Below are 17,373 nucleotides of genomic sequence, written 5' to 3'. Positions count from 1 at the left end.
AAAGCAGAATTTTTAAGCTGCTTCAAAGGCAGACAACAATGTCCTTTTTAAAATAAGTTTTGTTTCTGTAAGGACCAGGTTCATACCGTTTTTATTATGAAATTCTCATGAAAACAAAACAAATTGGATTTTCTTTTGTTATTTTTTATATTACCGGATTTAACTGTACTATTTCTCGATGCCAAAGAGCTTGAAAGAGACGCATGCCAAACTGTTTTACTGCCCACTTTTGGTTGTGTAGTGTGCTTTAAATACAAACAGGCTCTGTTATGCCAATGTGCTACTGGTATTGTCTTTATATAATTGCCCTGAAAATGTCATGCCACCTCCAGAAAATAAATAGAAACCTCACCATTAAACTTGATTCATTCTTCATGCTAAGTCAACAATGAATCTGAGCTCGTTCCTGCAACCCTTGCTTCATCATTCATTACAGAAATTACAAGACAACTTTATCTTAAATTGTTGCCAGTTCAGTATCATCACAAAAAAGTGCACATAGATGAGAAAAAAGAGCCAAAAAGGGAGACACAAACTTGCTTTTCCCTTCATGCTTTCATCTCTGTGTGGTTCGCACAAATCACTAACTAGCCCAAATTTACACAGTAAGCTCTGTTGTACGAATGTCGGTTTAATATTTTTGAATAACAAACTCTTGAAGTAATCCCAAACGGTTTTCTTATCCACTATATGCAAAACTTTTTCAGTTCAATGAATTTTGGCATAGCAAAATTCAGCTGAACAAACTGAATGGTGGAGCCTCGCTTATTTTTGAAATTAGCTCAACTCAAGAAGAACAATGCAATGAGGCAATACATTCCGAGATGTGGACAGAGATCTGTCGCCAGCCAGCTGCATATCAACCGCAACAATTGTGACAGTTATCTCGTTACTTGCGCTGAACAAACAGACCTGGAAATTATGTCCAGTTTCATCTTGAAGAAGAGTGCGATGGAGAACAGGCAATGGCCGAGCCAGATTTAAACCATGTAATTCTAGCAAATGCCACAGGATGCCTGAGAAAGTTGTGAGATTTTGTGTCTCGGCAACAAGCTGTGCCAGAGGAAGTGCTCAAAAACAAACTGTCTGGACAGATTTGTTAACTTTATACTTCAAAATTACCAGTGCAAATGAAAACTATTTTCTTAATTTTTTTTTTATTTTTAAAGGAAGGTAGCAATCGCACTATTATGCGCTTTGTATATAGCCACGTATGTAATTCCATAAATTGTTATGCTGTCGACTCACTTTGTACCGTGCCCGATGTTGTTCCATATTCTAATACATAATCAGTTTAGTGAACTATTTCCTTGGGTTCCTGAAAGTTCATTCAGGTGAGAGTTCAATGTACTCACTAATGATATGATCAGACACAAATGAATTAATAAAGTAGCAAATCACGCTCAAAAAAGGCACTCCAACTATATAGCATCTGTTCTTATAAAGTCACAGTCAACTACCTTGTACTTGTTATCACGTACTTGCCAGCTCTTGTAAAAACTGCAAGATGGCTGACTGTGACATCACTAAAACTGGGTGCTAACTGTTGGGGAGCCTCCTCTGAAAGGCATTCACTGCTTCGTTAGGAAGTTTCATCCAGTTATAGCCAGTTGCGACCCATGCAAAAAAAGAAAAAAAGAAAAGGGCCTAGCAGGGCCAGAAGATGTGCCACCGAGGACACAACTTCTACTCACCTTTCTCTTGCAGCTTTTCTTCAGAGATGACCTCCTGTTGGCGCTGCTGCTGCTGTTGCTGCTGCAGTTGCTGCTGTTGCTGCATATGCTGGTGCTGCATCTGGGCATGTACCTGGGCAGCCAGCTGGGCTGCCATGGCCTGCTGCTGGGCCAGCACGCCCATCACGTACGGCTGGCCTAGCATGTATGGCGGCAGGCCCGCCATTGCGCCTGCTGCCTGCTGGCGCTCCTAACAGGGAGCTGATTGTCCTGCTGCTTATGCTGCAAAAAGTGAAGCCACCACAGAAACCAGCAATAGTTTCTCAGAGAAAATTATAATGCTCACTTACATAAAAAAAAAAAAAAAAAAAACCCACTATAACCCTCAGCACTGTAGCCATCAGAAAGCCGCTATGTAGGACCCTTTTTCAGCCTGATCAGAACTATGAATGCCTTTAACTTCCACATTGCACCATTTCAGGAACTGCGGCAGTTTTGCAGACAGCTGCTGCATCGGTATAAGCTCACAGAAATATGCCACTATTACACTCCAGAACATAACTTACAGGAAACTGCAATGTGCGACTACTTGTCAGCTGAAACAAACACTGGAGCTCTTTACTGTATTTCTGCACTTGTCAAGATGAAAAATGCGACCGTTAACAAAAACAGCCCCTTGAAACATTGTAACCACTGGAAGAGCAATCGATACCAGTATGTTGTCAAAGTATATTATGCAACCTACTGATGCAAAAGTCCACTTAAATACGGAAGAACTTGCATCTTCCGCGAGAAATCTATACATCACCAAAGTAATGTACAATTGGTGACGTCGAGATAGACCAACGCCTAGTAAAACGACAAAATAAATTCGGGAGTGCGCACCAACGCGACAGATCGGACATTACGACAGGTACGATGAGAGCGCTGTGATATAGCACAAATGAGCATAACGGCCATAAAATTTACGTGAAAAATGTACCAGGAATTAATGGCACGGAGCTCACCGGAGACGTGCTACTACAAAGAAAACCGTACCGCACAGACGGAGTAATATCACGCTTGATCAATCAGGAAAGTACCGGCATGCCGAAAGTACCGCCACATATTTAAGCCTATCCCCCGGTTTTTGACCGCACGCACAAAGGTGCGTATTCAACAGCCTCATCGACAGCTACTGCTGAGTGCAGAATATTTCAACAGGTACATTCCTCTTTACTTTTTCCGCCGCACTCGCCGGCTTGATTGATTTAAGTGAGTACAGGCAAGCACGAGCGAGATCATGCACGCGAACGATGCGCGTTCAGTCTAAGTACCAAAACATCGGCCGTTTACAGTATTTCATTGTACTTACATTTTTAGGTGCTGCTGTTGCAAGTCATAATGAAGCAAATCTAACGTTTCGATGCGGCAAATGGAGTATTTGCCGCTGTAAAACCTTGCACAGTCGACAAAAACCTCAAAGCGTACGTCGCGCAGTTAACGTTTCTCCAGCGATGCGTACTTTGCTGATGATGATAATGCTATGCTTCGGTTTTCGGCCGCTCTGAAATTTTGTAAGTACTCTATCCTATCATATTATATAAATAATTGTATAAAAAATTTAGTCTTCACGGATATTTGTTTTTCACAATGTCAGTCATCATTTTGCACAGGCACAGTTGACATTCGCCGCATCAGTGTCAGTTGAATTGGTTGAATCGTCATCAAGCGGTTGTTGTGGCGGGAAGACAAACTAGAGACTACCAAAACTAGCGTTCCGAATTATTTGCTCAGAGACGGGATCAATGAGGTCGCGGCAGCCGCCGACGTTCTGAAATTAGAATGCAGACATAGTCCTGCATTTCGATAAACAAAAGTTTTCAGTCAATCAATCTAAGGACGTTCCGGCCATATGTTATGTCCAGAGCACTGGACCACTGGACAAATATAAGAACGATATATGTTCTGCAGCCTCTCCTAATCCGCAAGCAGTCTTGGACGAGGACGAGCCTCGAAAAGTAGTGAGCTTCTTACGGAATGGTCGTAAAAGAGATCCTGCTTCCGTCTTCCCGGCGCAGTACACGCCGATCTAGGGCCAGCTTCTTCTCAACGTTGCTTTCCACATTTGCATTTGGGCCGCTAACACCTCACTGCAGTTGACCGCAGCTCGTGCCGTTCAAGTCGTACAAAGCCGGCAGGGGGTAATACTTATCCACGCACTCATTTCTTCAATATATCGGAGACCTGTGGAGTACACAGGAGGCGGTGTTGTAAACGTTTCAGCCAGCGCTCTTGATCAAGGGTCCAGGCCCAGCTTCGCCACGTGTCTCCCGGGCCTTGAAAGAGGAACCGGGCCTTGAAAGAGGAACGCCTGATGTTCACTTGCACCACCTCGTTGTGGGTCGATAGATGGGCGCCTAAGACATACCTCACATCTCACGTTGCCACCGGTCTATGAACTGCCGGGAGCAGACAATAAACACGGGCCAAGCAATGGTGAAACTGAGCCCAGGGACCCATATCGTCTTCCACTAGCCCCGAACCAATTCGATGCACGGGATTAAGGCTTACAGCGCACACGCCTTATGCAGTGTTTTGCAACTTTATCGGAACCGTTTTTGAAATTTTTCTCACCGGTAGAGGCGTGTTAAGCTCACATTCGTGTTAAGCTCAGCAAGCATATATGTGTCATGGAAATTTCGGTCGCATACTAGTGCTCAGTGCCGTTTGTATGAAAGAGTAAAGCAGGCAACAGGTGTCATTTCTTGTTGTCTGCTTTACTTTAACACAGCAAAGCACTGAACAGCAGTGTGCAATTATAACTTCCACCCATATGCTAGCTGAGCTTTACACAAACACACCATATCTGAAAACACGCAAAGTGCATAAGCATACCAGCATGCGTGGTTGTAAAAACAGCATGTTCGATTATTTATAGGCTTCGTAAAAATTAAATAAACAGTTCACACTAAAAAATATCTATGTTAAATCTCTATTCAAAATGAGACAGATGGCATGGTAAAAGCAGGCCAACTGGAGTATTAAGAATCTACTTGAATAATTTTAAAATATCCTTGGCCGTGACAGCTATTCCCTTGGGGAAGTGGAGGAGGAAAATATATTTATTGAAACCTAATAGTTGGGAACTGGTAAGGAGGTGATCGAGTCCTCTGCAGGCGGCCTCCTCGGGCCGGGATGCCGGGAGCCGCTTTTATCCTGTACACTCACTCGATCAGCCGTTGCTGGTCTTGCAAGTCTAAGCTGGACAGCAGTTGTGCTGTATGTAGGACATACCACCGCATTGGCAAAAGTCAGGGCTGGGGCATGTACCGCCTTCCACAGCTCCCGCACCATGAGAAATCGGTTAAAGCCCCACATGCATCTCTTGCGAAGAATGTTGCCACCCCTTTGGGGATGCTTTCTTTAAATGCTACTCATGACGATCAGTATAGTCGGACTCAATCCCGAAGGTCACGTCTAGGTAGCAGTAGTGTGTAGCCTGAGGTATACTTGGGGTAGTGGCCCACCTTTTGGCAACACCAGGCAACAGGAGGGCTCAGGTCCAGAATGTCGTGGACTATCGGCCACCGACCAGGGCGACACCATACGGATAGTGGTCGCGTCGAGAGAAGTGCGCGCGGGTGGGGCAAAAAGGCCCACTAGGACCGGGAGACAGCGGGTAAACGACTGTGTGTGCGCACGTGTGCATCATTATTTTGTCGCCGGCCGACCGCGCCGGAATAAATGGTTAACATTGTGCTAGCGCGTGCGCAATAAAACGGAAAGTTTCCTGTTTCCGCCAACTCGGTTTTACTTTCAAAGCCAGGGGAAGACAGGGCTTTGAAAACCTGCGGCCCATTTCGCTCACCTGAGGTCCATGTCGGAGTAAATAAAGTGTCTTCTCTCTATCTCGTCATGTACGAGTAAGCTAATGGCACACGTCATACAGACTAGACTGAACAGATACTTCGAGGATAGGGACATATACCCGGATACCATGATCGGTTTTAGGTCCCATCTATCAGCCTATATGATGTTATGCTTCAACTTCAGGACCAAATCATCGATAATCGTACCGTAGACATCGGATTGGTGGTATAAGCTTGCATGTCTCCAGAATAACCTCCTACAATATGAAGCACTCGGCTACCCTACCAAACCTCGGTGTAAAAAAAAAGAAAGAAAGAAAGAAAGAAAGAAAGAAAGAAAGAAAGAAGAAGAAAGAAAGAAAGAAAGAAAGAAAGAAAGAAAGAAAGAAAGAAAGAAAGAAAGAAAGAAAGAAAGAAAGAAAGAAAGAAAGAAAAAGAGAGAAAGTGGTTTCCCCATCATTTTCAAGCATTAAAGCCCAAAGAACGTCGCAGGAGTGACGTCTGCCGACCTGCGTCTAATGGCCGTGTAATTTGACACTAAGGAAACATTTCCACCGCAGAAACTCTAAAAACACTGCCACAGGAAGCAAGTAAAGCAAATATTCAAGCGACTAATAGCAAATATCGCGCATTGAACCCGATTTGAGCATTATTGAGAGCAGTAGCTTAGAGGTTTCGCTTGAATGCAGCGGAGGTCCGCATACACGCATATTCCGATGACACTGCCGTCAATTCTGTGCCGACTACGAAAGCATTGGCAATGTTGTCAATTTGTGAAAAACTTTCGTTTTGTGAGCGGCATTGCTGTGAACTGGGATAAGTGCCTGGGGTTCTGACATGGCGAGTGGCCCACAACCCCAACCAATTTCGCGAAAATGTCTTGAGTTGCAACTCCAGTGAAATATTTAGGAGTGTCGCTGCAAAATTACTCAGACAGTGAGCCGTATTGGGCCTGGCAAGTTTTTCAAGTACGCGAGAAGGCCGGGAGACTGAAAGAACTCGGTTGGTCTATTTTTGCTCGTGCTGCAATTTGCTATTTATTTTTGTTGTATGTCTTACAAGTACTGCCTTGTTCTCGTGTGAATGTGCAGAGGTTGCAAAGTGTATTTGCAATTTTTGTGTGGGGAAGTACTTTGGATTGGTCCCACGGCGAACCAGCCTGTTTCATCGTGTCCGCTCTGGGGAAGTTGGTTTGGCGCATTTATATTTGCGCCAGGTGGTCAACCGTTATATATTTTTCGTGACACGAAGGACCCCTTTTCGCGAACTGTGAGTCAAGTGGGGCTAAGCAGAGCATTACCAAATTTAGTTGTAAGTTCGGCGACTATGCAAGAGGAAAATTTTGGCTTCCTTAGTGTACATGGCATATCATGTCTTGCAGGACAGATTTTCTCTTGAATATTTGTCTGCTGTATCGCGCAAGAAACTTTACAAGGACTTATGCGATGTCTTCCTTCCGACACTATTGTATACAGATCGTTGTACTGTGCAGGCCCATGGGGTTCAGTCCTTAAACGTGTGAAAAGTGTGTCTGTACTAGGGGGTGCAAAAACTTTACTTTTCAAGCTTCATGATTAGAGGTTCAGACGTATTAGAAATTAAGTTCTTTTTTTTTTTTTTGTACATCGGAGATACCACCAATACCAATATGCTGCAAGACAAACTATCGGACACGTTTTCTCAGGCTGTAGGAAAGTCGGAATTAGATTTCTGCCCATTGCAAATGACGATGGGCTACCGCTGGACATGATCAATGTATTGGGCCTGCGCAGTAATTTGCGATCTGGGATAGCTTTCAGCCATGCAGAGCCATACGAGCACAATAAGATGGCATTTTCGCGAATCCGTTGCCAGTGTTATTGACGAATTCAAGGCACAAGACCTAGTGCTTGAGCAGCTTCCGAGAATGGAAGCACTGTTACACATGCGCGAATTTTGATGGATCACGCAGCCCGAGGTGGTGTGGTTTTTAACGCGTGTTTTGTGTTTGTCGTGTATCATTTTGTGCGTGTAAAAGGAGGATTTGGAGTTGGCAATAAAGAAAAAAAAAAAAAGGTTATGGCATGGTGGGGCAATGCAGTGGCCAACGAAGCTAGTCTGTTCGCGCCGTCATGGGTTCAAAGCCCGCTCGCAGCTATATTACATGCAGCTTTATTATATGCTTTATTTACTAAATTCTTACCACGTGGTGCGTGACGTCACACTCCTGCCAAGGTAAATAGTGTGTTACGCTGGATAACGGTGAACACCGCATTCCTGCCCCAACGACACGTTTATATTATATGCTGTAGCCCATAAAAAATTGCAGCCGATTTAACTAACTTAGCCAAATGCGATATATGTGAGATTACACGTCATGCTTCATTTCTTTTTTGGTTCGAGGCTAGGGCTTCAAACTCAGGCTCAGTAGTTAATTGCAATTTTTTGGGAAAGTTGAATTCACGATTTCTAGCGCAACAGCTCCTCACAGTGCATGAGGCCCTCGATCGTGGTTGCGCTGTTGCACTCGAAATCATATCTGACCAACGTCCCCACCAGTTCTTGCAGCCTAATTCACCTGAAGAGGGCAATGTGATAGCGGTGCACGTGTTCTGGATCCATTGCCACGGATGGAAGTTGATGACGGGGACGACCTGTAATGCACAGCGTCAGATGATAGCCTCTCCCCCCATAATCCGCAGTCATAGGCGGCTTGGACGCAGGGACCACAACATCGTTCACTCCTCGACTTCATTGCATCAGCCAACCTTTATTCATTTATTTGACCACACCCTTCATCCTTCATAGCATTTTTTTATGCCCTGTGGTAATAAATATCCCAAGAAAAAAAAATACGTGGGATGATCGGTTGCGGCAATTGCACTGCGCTGTCGTGCAGCGGCCATTGAAGCGCTGATCGGTTCGCGCTGCCATAGGATCAAGGCACAGTTTCAGTCATATATAAGGTTTATTTCTTCAATGTTCAGAGGGATCAACAGAGTCACAGACAAAGGCTTTCCGGCAGAGTGGAAGCCTTACAGCAAGCGCTCCCAAAAAAGAGCTTGCTGTGAAAGACGTCCACGATCCCCGCAGACGCTCAGCTGAAGGCATCGGAAAAGGGATCACTCCATTCATGATTGTAAGAACCACTCTGTTGATCGAGTACTCAGTGTAGTAAAGGAAATATTGAACAGCGTTAAAAGCAGCGTCTTGAGCAGTACACTGTAGATGGAGCATATTCACGGTATGAGCGGGTGAGCACACGTACGCTATTCGAAGCCGGTCGTGTCAAAAGAGGTCGGGCAGAGGACCGAGTCATCCTTGTCTGATCCTCTAGGTGGTACGGCTTTAGTCAGCAGCTTGTATTCGTACTGGCCCTCCTTGGACAGCGTTCCCTCGGGGCCCTTAAGGGCACACTTCTGCAATTACGGGAGAGAGAAAAAAAAAAGGGAAAAAAGGAAGAACCTCACACTAGGCCTTAAAATAAACTGGATAATTTTTGAAATAAATAGCACCAAAATATTAGTCCCCGCAAAAGGAAATGAAAGAAGAAAGTTCACATTATGCAATTTTATAATTGAGGGGAGTTCCCTTTTTTTGCACATATCTCAGTGCCTCAAAACCTAATCACTAGATTTTCGTCGATTGTTTCATTAATTAATGTAAATTGCAAATACTCACAAAACTATGACCTGATTAAATAAACAACGTTATCAAGGAGAACATACTTTTTGAGAACCACTAAAAGTAGCAGCTTTGTTTTATGCCCGAATCATGAAGATTTCTTTTAATCGTTGTACTATAAAAGACAGTGTGCATGCGAATTGATTATTCGAGGAAAACACACGCCGACCATTATTTTGCGATAAACAAACATTCCTAAAAATGCAAAAGCTTGCCACTTCATTGGGCTCTTGACCCATTCTCGGTGAGTGGCAGTGAATGAGATAAAATAAAGCCTAAAGTGCATTGTTATCCTTCATCAAACAATTGCGGGCAACTGCGGATTTAAAATGATTACAGGTTCAAGTAAAAGGTAAAAGAAAGTTCCCAAACGCGCACAGTGAAACAGAAGTTGCATAATGAGAAACAGGAGGGGTGGGCTTCTTGGCGTGACTTTTTTATGCAATCTAACAGATATGAACAAACAGTTTACAGGGGTGCACTCACTTGCGACTCGTGAAGGATGCGCGACCGGCAGTCGTATGCGACTTGCAGGTTGCTTTCTACGTCGTGCCTACCTTGACTGTCCATCAAATAGAGTAAAGCTAACTTACGTTCACGTCAGCTGAGCCGCCGATTGGTTTAACGGTTTGCGACCAGCAGTTGGTTTGGTTGGTTTTGTGGGGTTTAACGTCCCAAAGCAACTTAGGCTATGAGAGACGCCGTAGTGGAGGACTCCGGAAATTTCGACCACCTGGGGTTCTTTAACGTGCACTGACATCGCACAGCACACGAGCGCCTTGCTTTTCGCCTCCACCGAAAAGCTGCCACCGAGGCCGGGATTCGATCCCGCGTCCTTGGGAACAGTAGTCGAGCGCCGTAACCACTGCTCCACCCCGGCGGGGTGCGACCAGCAGTCGCGTGGCTGGAAATCCAGCAGTGCCCGAATGGCCCGAGGCAGTCGCTTTTCGACCGATGCGACCATGTTTTGTAACTTTCGCTTTTCGACCAAAACAGTCGCGCGACCGCTGCGAGTCGCAAGTGTGAACGGGTCTTAAGTCTGCTTACGTGCCGAAATGCGAAATCACTGGGAGTTCCGTGCCCTTTTCCGTTATGAGCGCTCGTTCCGGGTTTCATTGCTTTACGGACGCCTACAACTTTACTTTCACTTCACTTTATTGCGTTAGTTTTACCATTGTTTTTCTATTCAATTCATTATTTTGAAATTATTCTTATTTTCGTTTTATTTATCTTATCTTATATTCAGTTTTTATTTCCTACTTTTTAATTTGTTTTCCTTACTGCCACTGTTCTCCTTTCCCTCAGTAGCAGGCATTTACTCTAGACAAGGATAATTATGGACTCGTTCTCGGGAAGTCGGCGTATAGAAGTCGCTTGCGCGCTCGGCAGAGGAACTGAAGGACGGTGGATCGAGTCCTGGCATGGATATGATTTACTAATTTTTCTTCTTCGTGAAGACAAGCCGTAGTGACAACTCATGTGCACGCCACCCATGAGACAAGATATGATTTCGCGATAAAATTATGCGGGCCGAAAAACTGCAAGTCAGGATTGAGAGGCATCAATGCAAGACTCACGAAACCAGGAGTGAGTGGAATTAGTGAACGTTTCACTCACACGATGAATGAATGAAAGTGGTGAACAAGCGAAGTATTTCTGTCAAAAGTACCTACCTTTATAAATTGGACTACTTCCCTTGTTTTCACGTGGCTCATTTCTAGTTTGCAGCCCCACGCAACAAGAGCCAGTGGCTGAGGAAGAGAAAGAAGAGAGAGAAAATTAAAGAAAGAAGATACATTGGGAGCAACTTGCTTTTTATATTCTTTTTCACCAACAACTCATAAGAGATTAAAACGGCCGTGAATTTTCAACAAATAATTAGTGTTGCATTTAAGTTTTTCTCCCGGGCTGACAGCGCTACTGTGACTGCCCCTTGGCACAGCACAATTCTTTAATTTGTTCTTTTCTGGGCTGCTGCAACTTCCAGCGGCTCTAAGAAACTGGCGTGCCAAAATTAAATCATTTCTGTGCCTATACATAGGATTGAAGATTATTCTCTGCGCGATATTAGGTACTACTTCTCGCATATCCTTTTTTGTATTATTATTATTATTTTTTTTTTAGCGTCTCGCCATGGTTGTCGTGAATATTTCTTGATTTACATGTCTATATTTTTAATAATGGTTGTACCGTTATCACACGATACTTCCATACCGGAAAGATTCGCGAAGGTGTATATATATATAAAAAAAAAAGAAACCGATGCTCAAGTTTCGCCTTGAGCGTCGACCGCTACTACACTACTAAAACAACACCACTACTGCAACATTAGCAATAATAATGACGCTCAGCCCAAGAACAGCTAGCTTTTAACAGCTGTAGCTGTAAAGTAAAAACAGTACACCTGCCTGAGGTTACTATGCAGATTCTCCGAGGTACGGTGATAAAGCTAGAAATTCAATGCAATAGAAAAATTTTGAACCAAAATCTATGCCATGCTACCAGAGCCTGAGCCTGATGACTGAATGATAGCTATCTATTTCGTGTCTATATAGCATATATGATCGCGCAGCAAGATCCTTAGATGGACAGAGGAAATGTCGACAGAAAAGATCTGGTTGCCGTGTTCCATTGCCGTGCGGTGCTCAACTTACCCTTTTAAGGTTGAGACGCTTGTACGGAGTTATGATGTGCTTACGCAAGCAGCCTTTCACAATTATGCGAAGCTTCTGCACAAACCACGCCGGTGCACACGGGTGGTACAGCATCACCACGGCTCCATGCTGCACAGCACAGGAAGCGATCGAGGGACGGTTCAATGACCCATCATCGTTGACGAGCTACAGGGGCCTGTCAGTACAACACCAATGTCACACGTAAACAAGGCAAAGACTGGTGAGTTCTACAGATGCAGGGAGAATTGGCAGCAAAATTGCGAGCTGCGACGACATGGTCCCGAGAACAAGTGGCCCACCCGAAGTTACACCATAGGGTGTTATGCGCTACCTGCATTTCTTTCTTTCTGCCCTTTTTTCGAACCCGTTCGCTCACTCCTTTACTGGGTTCAAACGCCCGCTTGTAGCCTTCTGTTTTCACAACATCCAGCCATTTTGCAAATATCTCTTTCCTTTTCTTCGTGGCTTTCGATGAATGTCCCCTTTTGTTCCGTCCCCTGTTGCTGTACGGGAATATGCATTGTCGGCCTAGATTATTTGACACATAGCTGTTTGCTTACAGCACGCTGTTACTAGGCTTACGTTAATACAATGATTTTGCAGCACAGTTGGTAAAAGTAAATTGACTGGCACCCTCTCAGGGTATCAAAACTGCCTTCATGGCGGGGCAACGCGGCGAGAGAAGAGTGTACGAGACAAGCGCCTCCCTTCTTAGCTCCATTGCTACGTGCAATTCACTCCTACGCTGCACCACTAGTCCGCGCTAAAGATGATGTTTTGAGTTTTCTTACTCGATTTTAGAAAAATTAAAGCGGTGCTAATTTTTAAAGGAATGCATCACGCTCTCTGTTTCCGAATGTTTGCTGACTAAAATTATTACTTAGTACAGATAATGTCATTTTTTCCTCATAAACGCTTTCTGTGTCGCCCAACTATCACAGTAGTGGACGATTTTGTGAAGTGCCAGACATGCAAAGACGGTTATGATGGCTTCCCTCATTCAGGGCTCTCATGACGAACACAGACCATGTGGCGAGTGCCTCTCGTCGAATAACACTCATGGAGTTCGGTGGATGATTACTCCAGGCCCCATTCGTGAGGAGTTATATAATAGTTCGCCGAGTTCACCAAGAAGTCTGGGCATAGCAACGAGATTTTTTGTCGAACGCCTAGAATTCAATCGCATCCTCCACAGTCTGACAACTTAATGCAAATATACGGTGACTTATTTCCTCACTAAAACCGTGCGGTGCTAAAGGATCAGCTTGATGTGAGGTGGTAGCCGGCCAGTCGGAGAGCGTTTTCAAGAGCAAACGGCAGTGCGAATTCAGCCGGACTGATTGGCTCTCCAAGCTAGTTTGTACAGCACTATGCAGGTTTCAGAGCAATAGAGTGCAAATGAAAACGGGACACGGGAGATCGAATGCAAAGTTCTGATATAATGAACTTCTTTCTAAAATCAAAATAGAGCCGTTTTTTATTTTATTCCTTTGGTTGCCGGGAAAAAGCTAACCTTATGTTGGGAGGTGGTCTATTCGCACGCATTCCTTTCCTCCTTTTTTTTTTTTTTTTTTTTTTTTAACAATCAAGGCAACAGTTGGCAGCCCCCTGCGAATTGACACTGAACATCCCACAGCGCTGCTGTCATGCATACTGAATTCGCACTGACACGTGAATGAGTAAATATATGCGTACCTCAATATTGTGTAGCCAGCGCTGTGGAGGCAGGTACAAGTATTCTCCATATTTAGGCCACAGCGGTCGATGTCCTTCGCTGCGAGTATTGAAGGCAGGTTAAAAAGGAAACAACCCGGTTGCTGGCACAACAAGGGTACTTGTAACGACACTGAGAATAAATGTATATGTGCGCTCATTTCATTACCGCTGCAAAGAGACCCAGAAAAGTAAACAGTGCACACAACGACAGGCAACTGTGCTGAAAATTTTTGTTTCGCCCTTCAAATCTCTCTTCTCCAGTAAATCATCTCTATATCTGTGTCATTTACGCTGTATGATATCACAGGTAAATTAAACGCCTGTTGCCTTCTATAACGTGCAGACATACTTTTTCACTTATTATGAAAAATAAATCGGTCTAGGCAAATGTGAGATGTGTACTGTGGGTCCGAGTCAAAGATACCGAGTTTAACCTGCCCTGGAAACCTCATCCCATCGTCTCGGCGCTCTGGCTTATCCCTGTGATGGCTGGCATACCTGAAGATGTCATGTACTCTTGTGTGCCGCTGGTGCATTGTGCATATTGATTTGTATTTGTGTGGCGTTATCTAAGCAGCCAATAAAGAATAATTTTTTTTTTTGTGCAGATTGAATTGAGGCGTTGTCATTATCCGAGCTCCACCCACTGCAGGAGAGCAGCATCTCCCTTTGACCTTTAATTAGCTTGGTCCAAGTTGTGACCCCGATTATACCGTTAGAACTTCTCAATATTACCTAAAGGGAAAGCTGGCATCACCGTCTATGTGAGCTTCTTAACTCCAGCCACCGCTGGAATGCCGGGAAGACTAGGTCTCGTATTTCGATTGGCTAGTGCTGGGCCCAAAAAGTGGATTCCGCCAAGGAATCGGCGGTTGCGCCGCGCTATAAGCTCTCCTCTGTGCACAAACTGAATTACTTCAATATTACATCTCTCATTTCTTCAGTAAACTTACCGCAACCATGAAGCTAGTATGAAAATTTTCACAGCGTCTGAGGTTCACCTCGAGCAGAGTAGTATGGCTGCAGCTGAAACCAGTTTTATGTTCAGCGATAGCAAAGCCTAACCCGAAACCACATCTTCCCGAATTTATATCGCTTCTCCATGGCGGACGAAATGGAGGCCTCCAGCCTGGGGGGAGAGGGCATACAGTTTCTTATATTGCCGGCAAGGTACCGGCAATATAAGAAACTGTATGCCCTCTCCCCCATTTTTTAAACTCTCGTCTTCCTACAATTAGGCTTGAACGTACATTTATTCTTGGTTACATAAAGTAGCGTCGGCAAGAAAAAAAGACAAGTTATGAGGGATACTTACGCTCCACCTTTAAGAGTATGGCGTGATAGCGTAAGATATACCATATCCGACATAAAAAGCCCCCATTTAGCCAAGCCATATGAACGTGCCCTCATGGTCTAGGTAGCGTGCCTAACTCTGCATCCAAGAGCACTGGAAGGTTGATTCTTATTCCATCTCAAATAAGCCACTCGAGTTGGCAGGTCCTCCCAACTTCCTGATATCATGCATGTTCACGTTAAGTCGCACAAACCATCGGAGAATCAGTGCTCGGTCATTTTAACTGCAAGTTGCGATGTGCCACCGCCATGCCCTTATTTTGTTGTTTTTTTTCGCTCACAACGCCAAGGTCGATTTTTTGACGTAACATCCCCTTAAACGTTATCGCGTTAAAATAACACTCATTAAAATAGCCCGCATCTCCTAAGGTACAACGGGTTGTCCTTGGTCACAGGTAGAATCTCATTAACTTGCGCTTTGCTCTCTAACCTCTTAAGGTCATCTCTACTGTTTTCCTTTTCTCCGCGTTGTCCGCGAGGCAGTAATTAGGCCCTGCAACTAAGTCTTGGTAAGATGAAACGTTGCGTGCAGGTTTCTGCAATATAAACGATGCTTTCTTGGGATGGATGGATGGATGGATGGATGGATGGATGGATGGATGGATGGATGGATGGATGGATGGATGGATGGATGGATGGATGGATGGACGGACGGACGGACGGACGGACGGACGGACGGACGGACGGACGGACGGACGGACGGACGGACGGACGGACGGACGGACGGACGGATGGATGGATGGATGGATGGATGGACGGACGGACGGACGGACGGACGGACGGACGGACGGACGGATGGATGGATGGATGGATGGATGGATGGATGGATGGATGGATGGATGGATGGATGGATGGATGGATGGATGGATGGATGGATGGATGGATGGATGGATGGATGGATGGATGGATGGATGGATGGATGGATGGATGGATGGATGGATGGATGGATGAAATATAGGAGCGTCCCCTTTGAAACGGGGTGGTAGCATGTAGCTATCATGCTCATTTTTTCTCCTTATATCTTAATTATTGTTTTAGATTGGTTAATTATACTATCATTATATATTGAATTTTTGTTTCTACATTACTAACATTATGTTACTTTTCTGCTTTTAAGCCACCAATCTTCCAGTCGTTTTTTGCTAGCTTCCACCGCCGGTTTATTCACCCGGCCATTGATATCTCTAAACCCCAGAGCTTCAGGAAGAGTGACTGCGCCTGCATCGACTTCCGGATGAATACCATTACCATTACAGGTATAGGTATTTAAATACTTTAGCTGCTTTAGCTGCCCATCTGTTACTGTCCAATTTCCTCAGGCATTCCTCATATAATATTTTACTCTGAGCTTCCCGTACTTCGAAAGATGTCCAGTCCATATCTTCCTGAACCGCCTCATTTGTGGTTTTGCCGGGGGCACCTAGTGGGGACATTTGGCAACTAACGCCATCTGCCGGCCACCAGTAGCCACCACCGCGTAACTCAAAGGGGATATTTTGAACTTGAAATTTTTAGAGAACTTGAGTCCTGAGAAATTTTGTGCTGACGTAGTTATTATCGCATTACTACTCGGTGCGAAATCCTATTCACCGAGCGCTTCGAAATGCGCTCACGCCAACTACTTCTGACGGTCGTGCGAAATGAATGGATTGATATGTACCGAACACTCGAAATTCCCGCGTGTGGGCCATGCTGGCATGTGATGGCTGCCATGCAATCTAGAAGCTTTTCTCCAAGTCTAGCATTCAGTTTATATTGCTACTTAATTATCTGTAGCAAGCACTTTTTTTTTTTTTTGTTTTCTTCTCTGCGGATTGAGCGAATAATCACGATCGTTCTTCTACTAGTATATGGTAGTTATTAGCGGGTAGTATGTCCGGGCAATTACTGATTGGCAAGTTATGTAACGTCATGACACCCCGTGACATTGGCGCATCGCCAAACTGGCAAGATCTACCAACTCGGGCAGATCCTTCGATACGGGAGGGCGAGGTGCCAATCGAGGTGAAGTGCCAATCGAACCCGGGACCTAATAGTTTGGATCCCGGGTCAAACTGTGCTAGCCCGGCCTAAGCCAAGCAAGCACGCTTGTGCGGCTTGTTTACGGCTTGGTTTTATAGTTATGTCGAGTGGTCTTTCTCATAATATGTCAATTTAAGACTATGTGAGACAATAAAGGTAGAAATCAGGTTATTAGTTCTTAAGCGAGTATCAAAATGAATGTACGCGAGTGAGGATCCGCAAGGGAAGCCGCGGATAGCAGCCATTCACGCTGCCTCGTCATACCCTTAAATTTATAGCATATATAATTGCCCCACCAATTTTATTCTAACTAGTATTTCATTGTGCAAAATTTCTTAGCACCATTTTCGACTTCAGTCGTGAAATAAGCAAAGTATTCTTAATTTTGTACAAACTGGTTGCTCTTCACGATTCTTGCTT

The 17,373-nt window shown here is 44.6% G+C and overlaps 2 protein-coding genes across 2 annotated transcripts in view; both read right to left on the bottom strand.

Moving 5' to 3' along the window:
* The window catches only part of Prp8 (pre-mRNA processing factor 8), a 65,188-nt gene extending 62,007 nt beyond the window's left edge, over nt 1-3,181 (bottom strand). Inside the window, exons 1-2 of the mRNA XM_084599408.1 lie at nt 3,028-3,181; nt 1,695-1,955 (exon numbers count right to left, since the gene is read on the bottom strand). Coding sequence (XP_084455534.1) covers nt 1,695-1,899 — 205 coding nt within the window. The 5' untranslated portion in view covers nt 1,900-1,955; nt 3,028-3,181. The remainder of the gene's footprint in view (nt 1-1,694; nt 1,956-3,027) is intronic.
* Nucleotides 3,182-8,452: 5,271 nt separating this feature from the next.
* LOC146197519 (uncharacterized) overlaps nt 8,453-17,373 on the bottom strand; it is a 25,079-nt gene continuing 16,158 nt past the window's right edge. Inside the window, exons 7-10 of the mRNA XM_084599406.1 lie at nt 13,558-13,636; nt 11,842-11,970; nt 10,861-10,938; nt 8,453-8,922 (exon numbers count right to left, since the gene is read on the bottom strand). Coding sequence (XP_084455532.1) covers nt 8,773-8,922; nt 10,861-10,938; nt 11,842-11,970; nt 13,558-13,636 — 436 coding nt within the window. The 3' untranslated portion in view covers nt 8,453-8,772. The remainder of the gene's footprint in view (nt 8,923-10,860; nt 10,939-11,841; nt 11,971-13,557; nt 13,637-17,373) is intronic.

The sequence above is a fragment of the Amblyomma maculatum genome, chromosome 3, assembly GCF_055883805.1.
Source record: "Amblyomma maculatum isolate TAMU_Amacu chromosome 3, ASM5588380v1, whole genome shotgun sequence".
Lineage (NCBI taxonomy): Eukaryota > Metazoa > Arthropoda > Arachnida > Ixodida > Ixodidae > Amblyomma > Amblyomma maculatum.
This window is presented reverse-complemented; position numbering and strand designations above follow the sequence as displayed.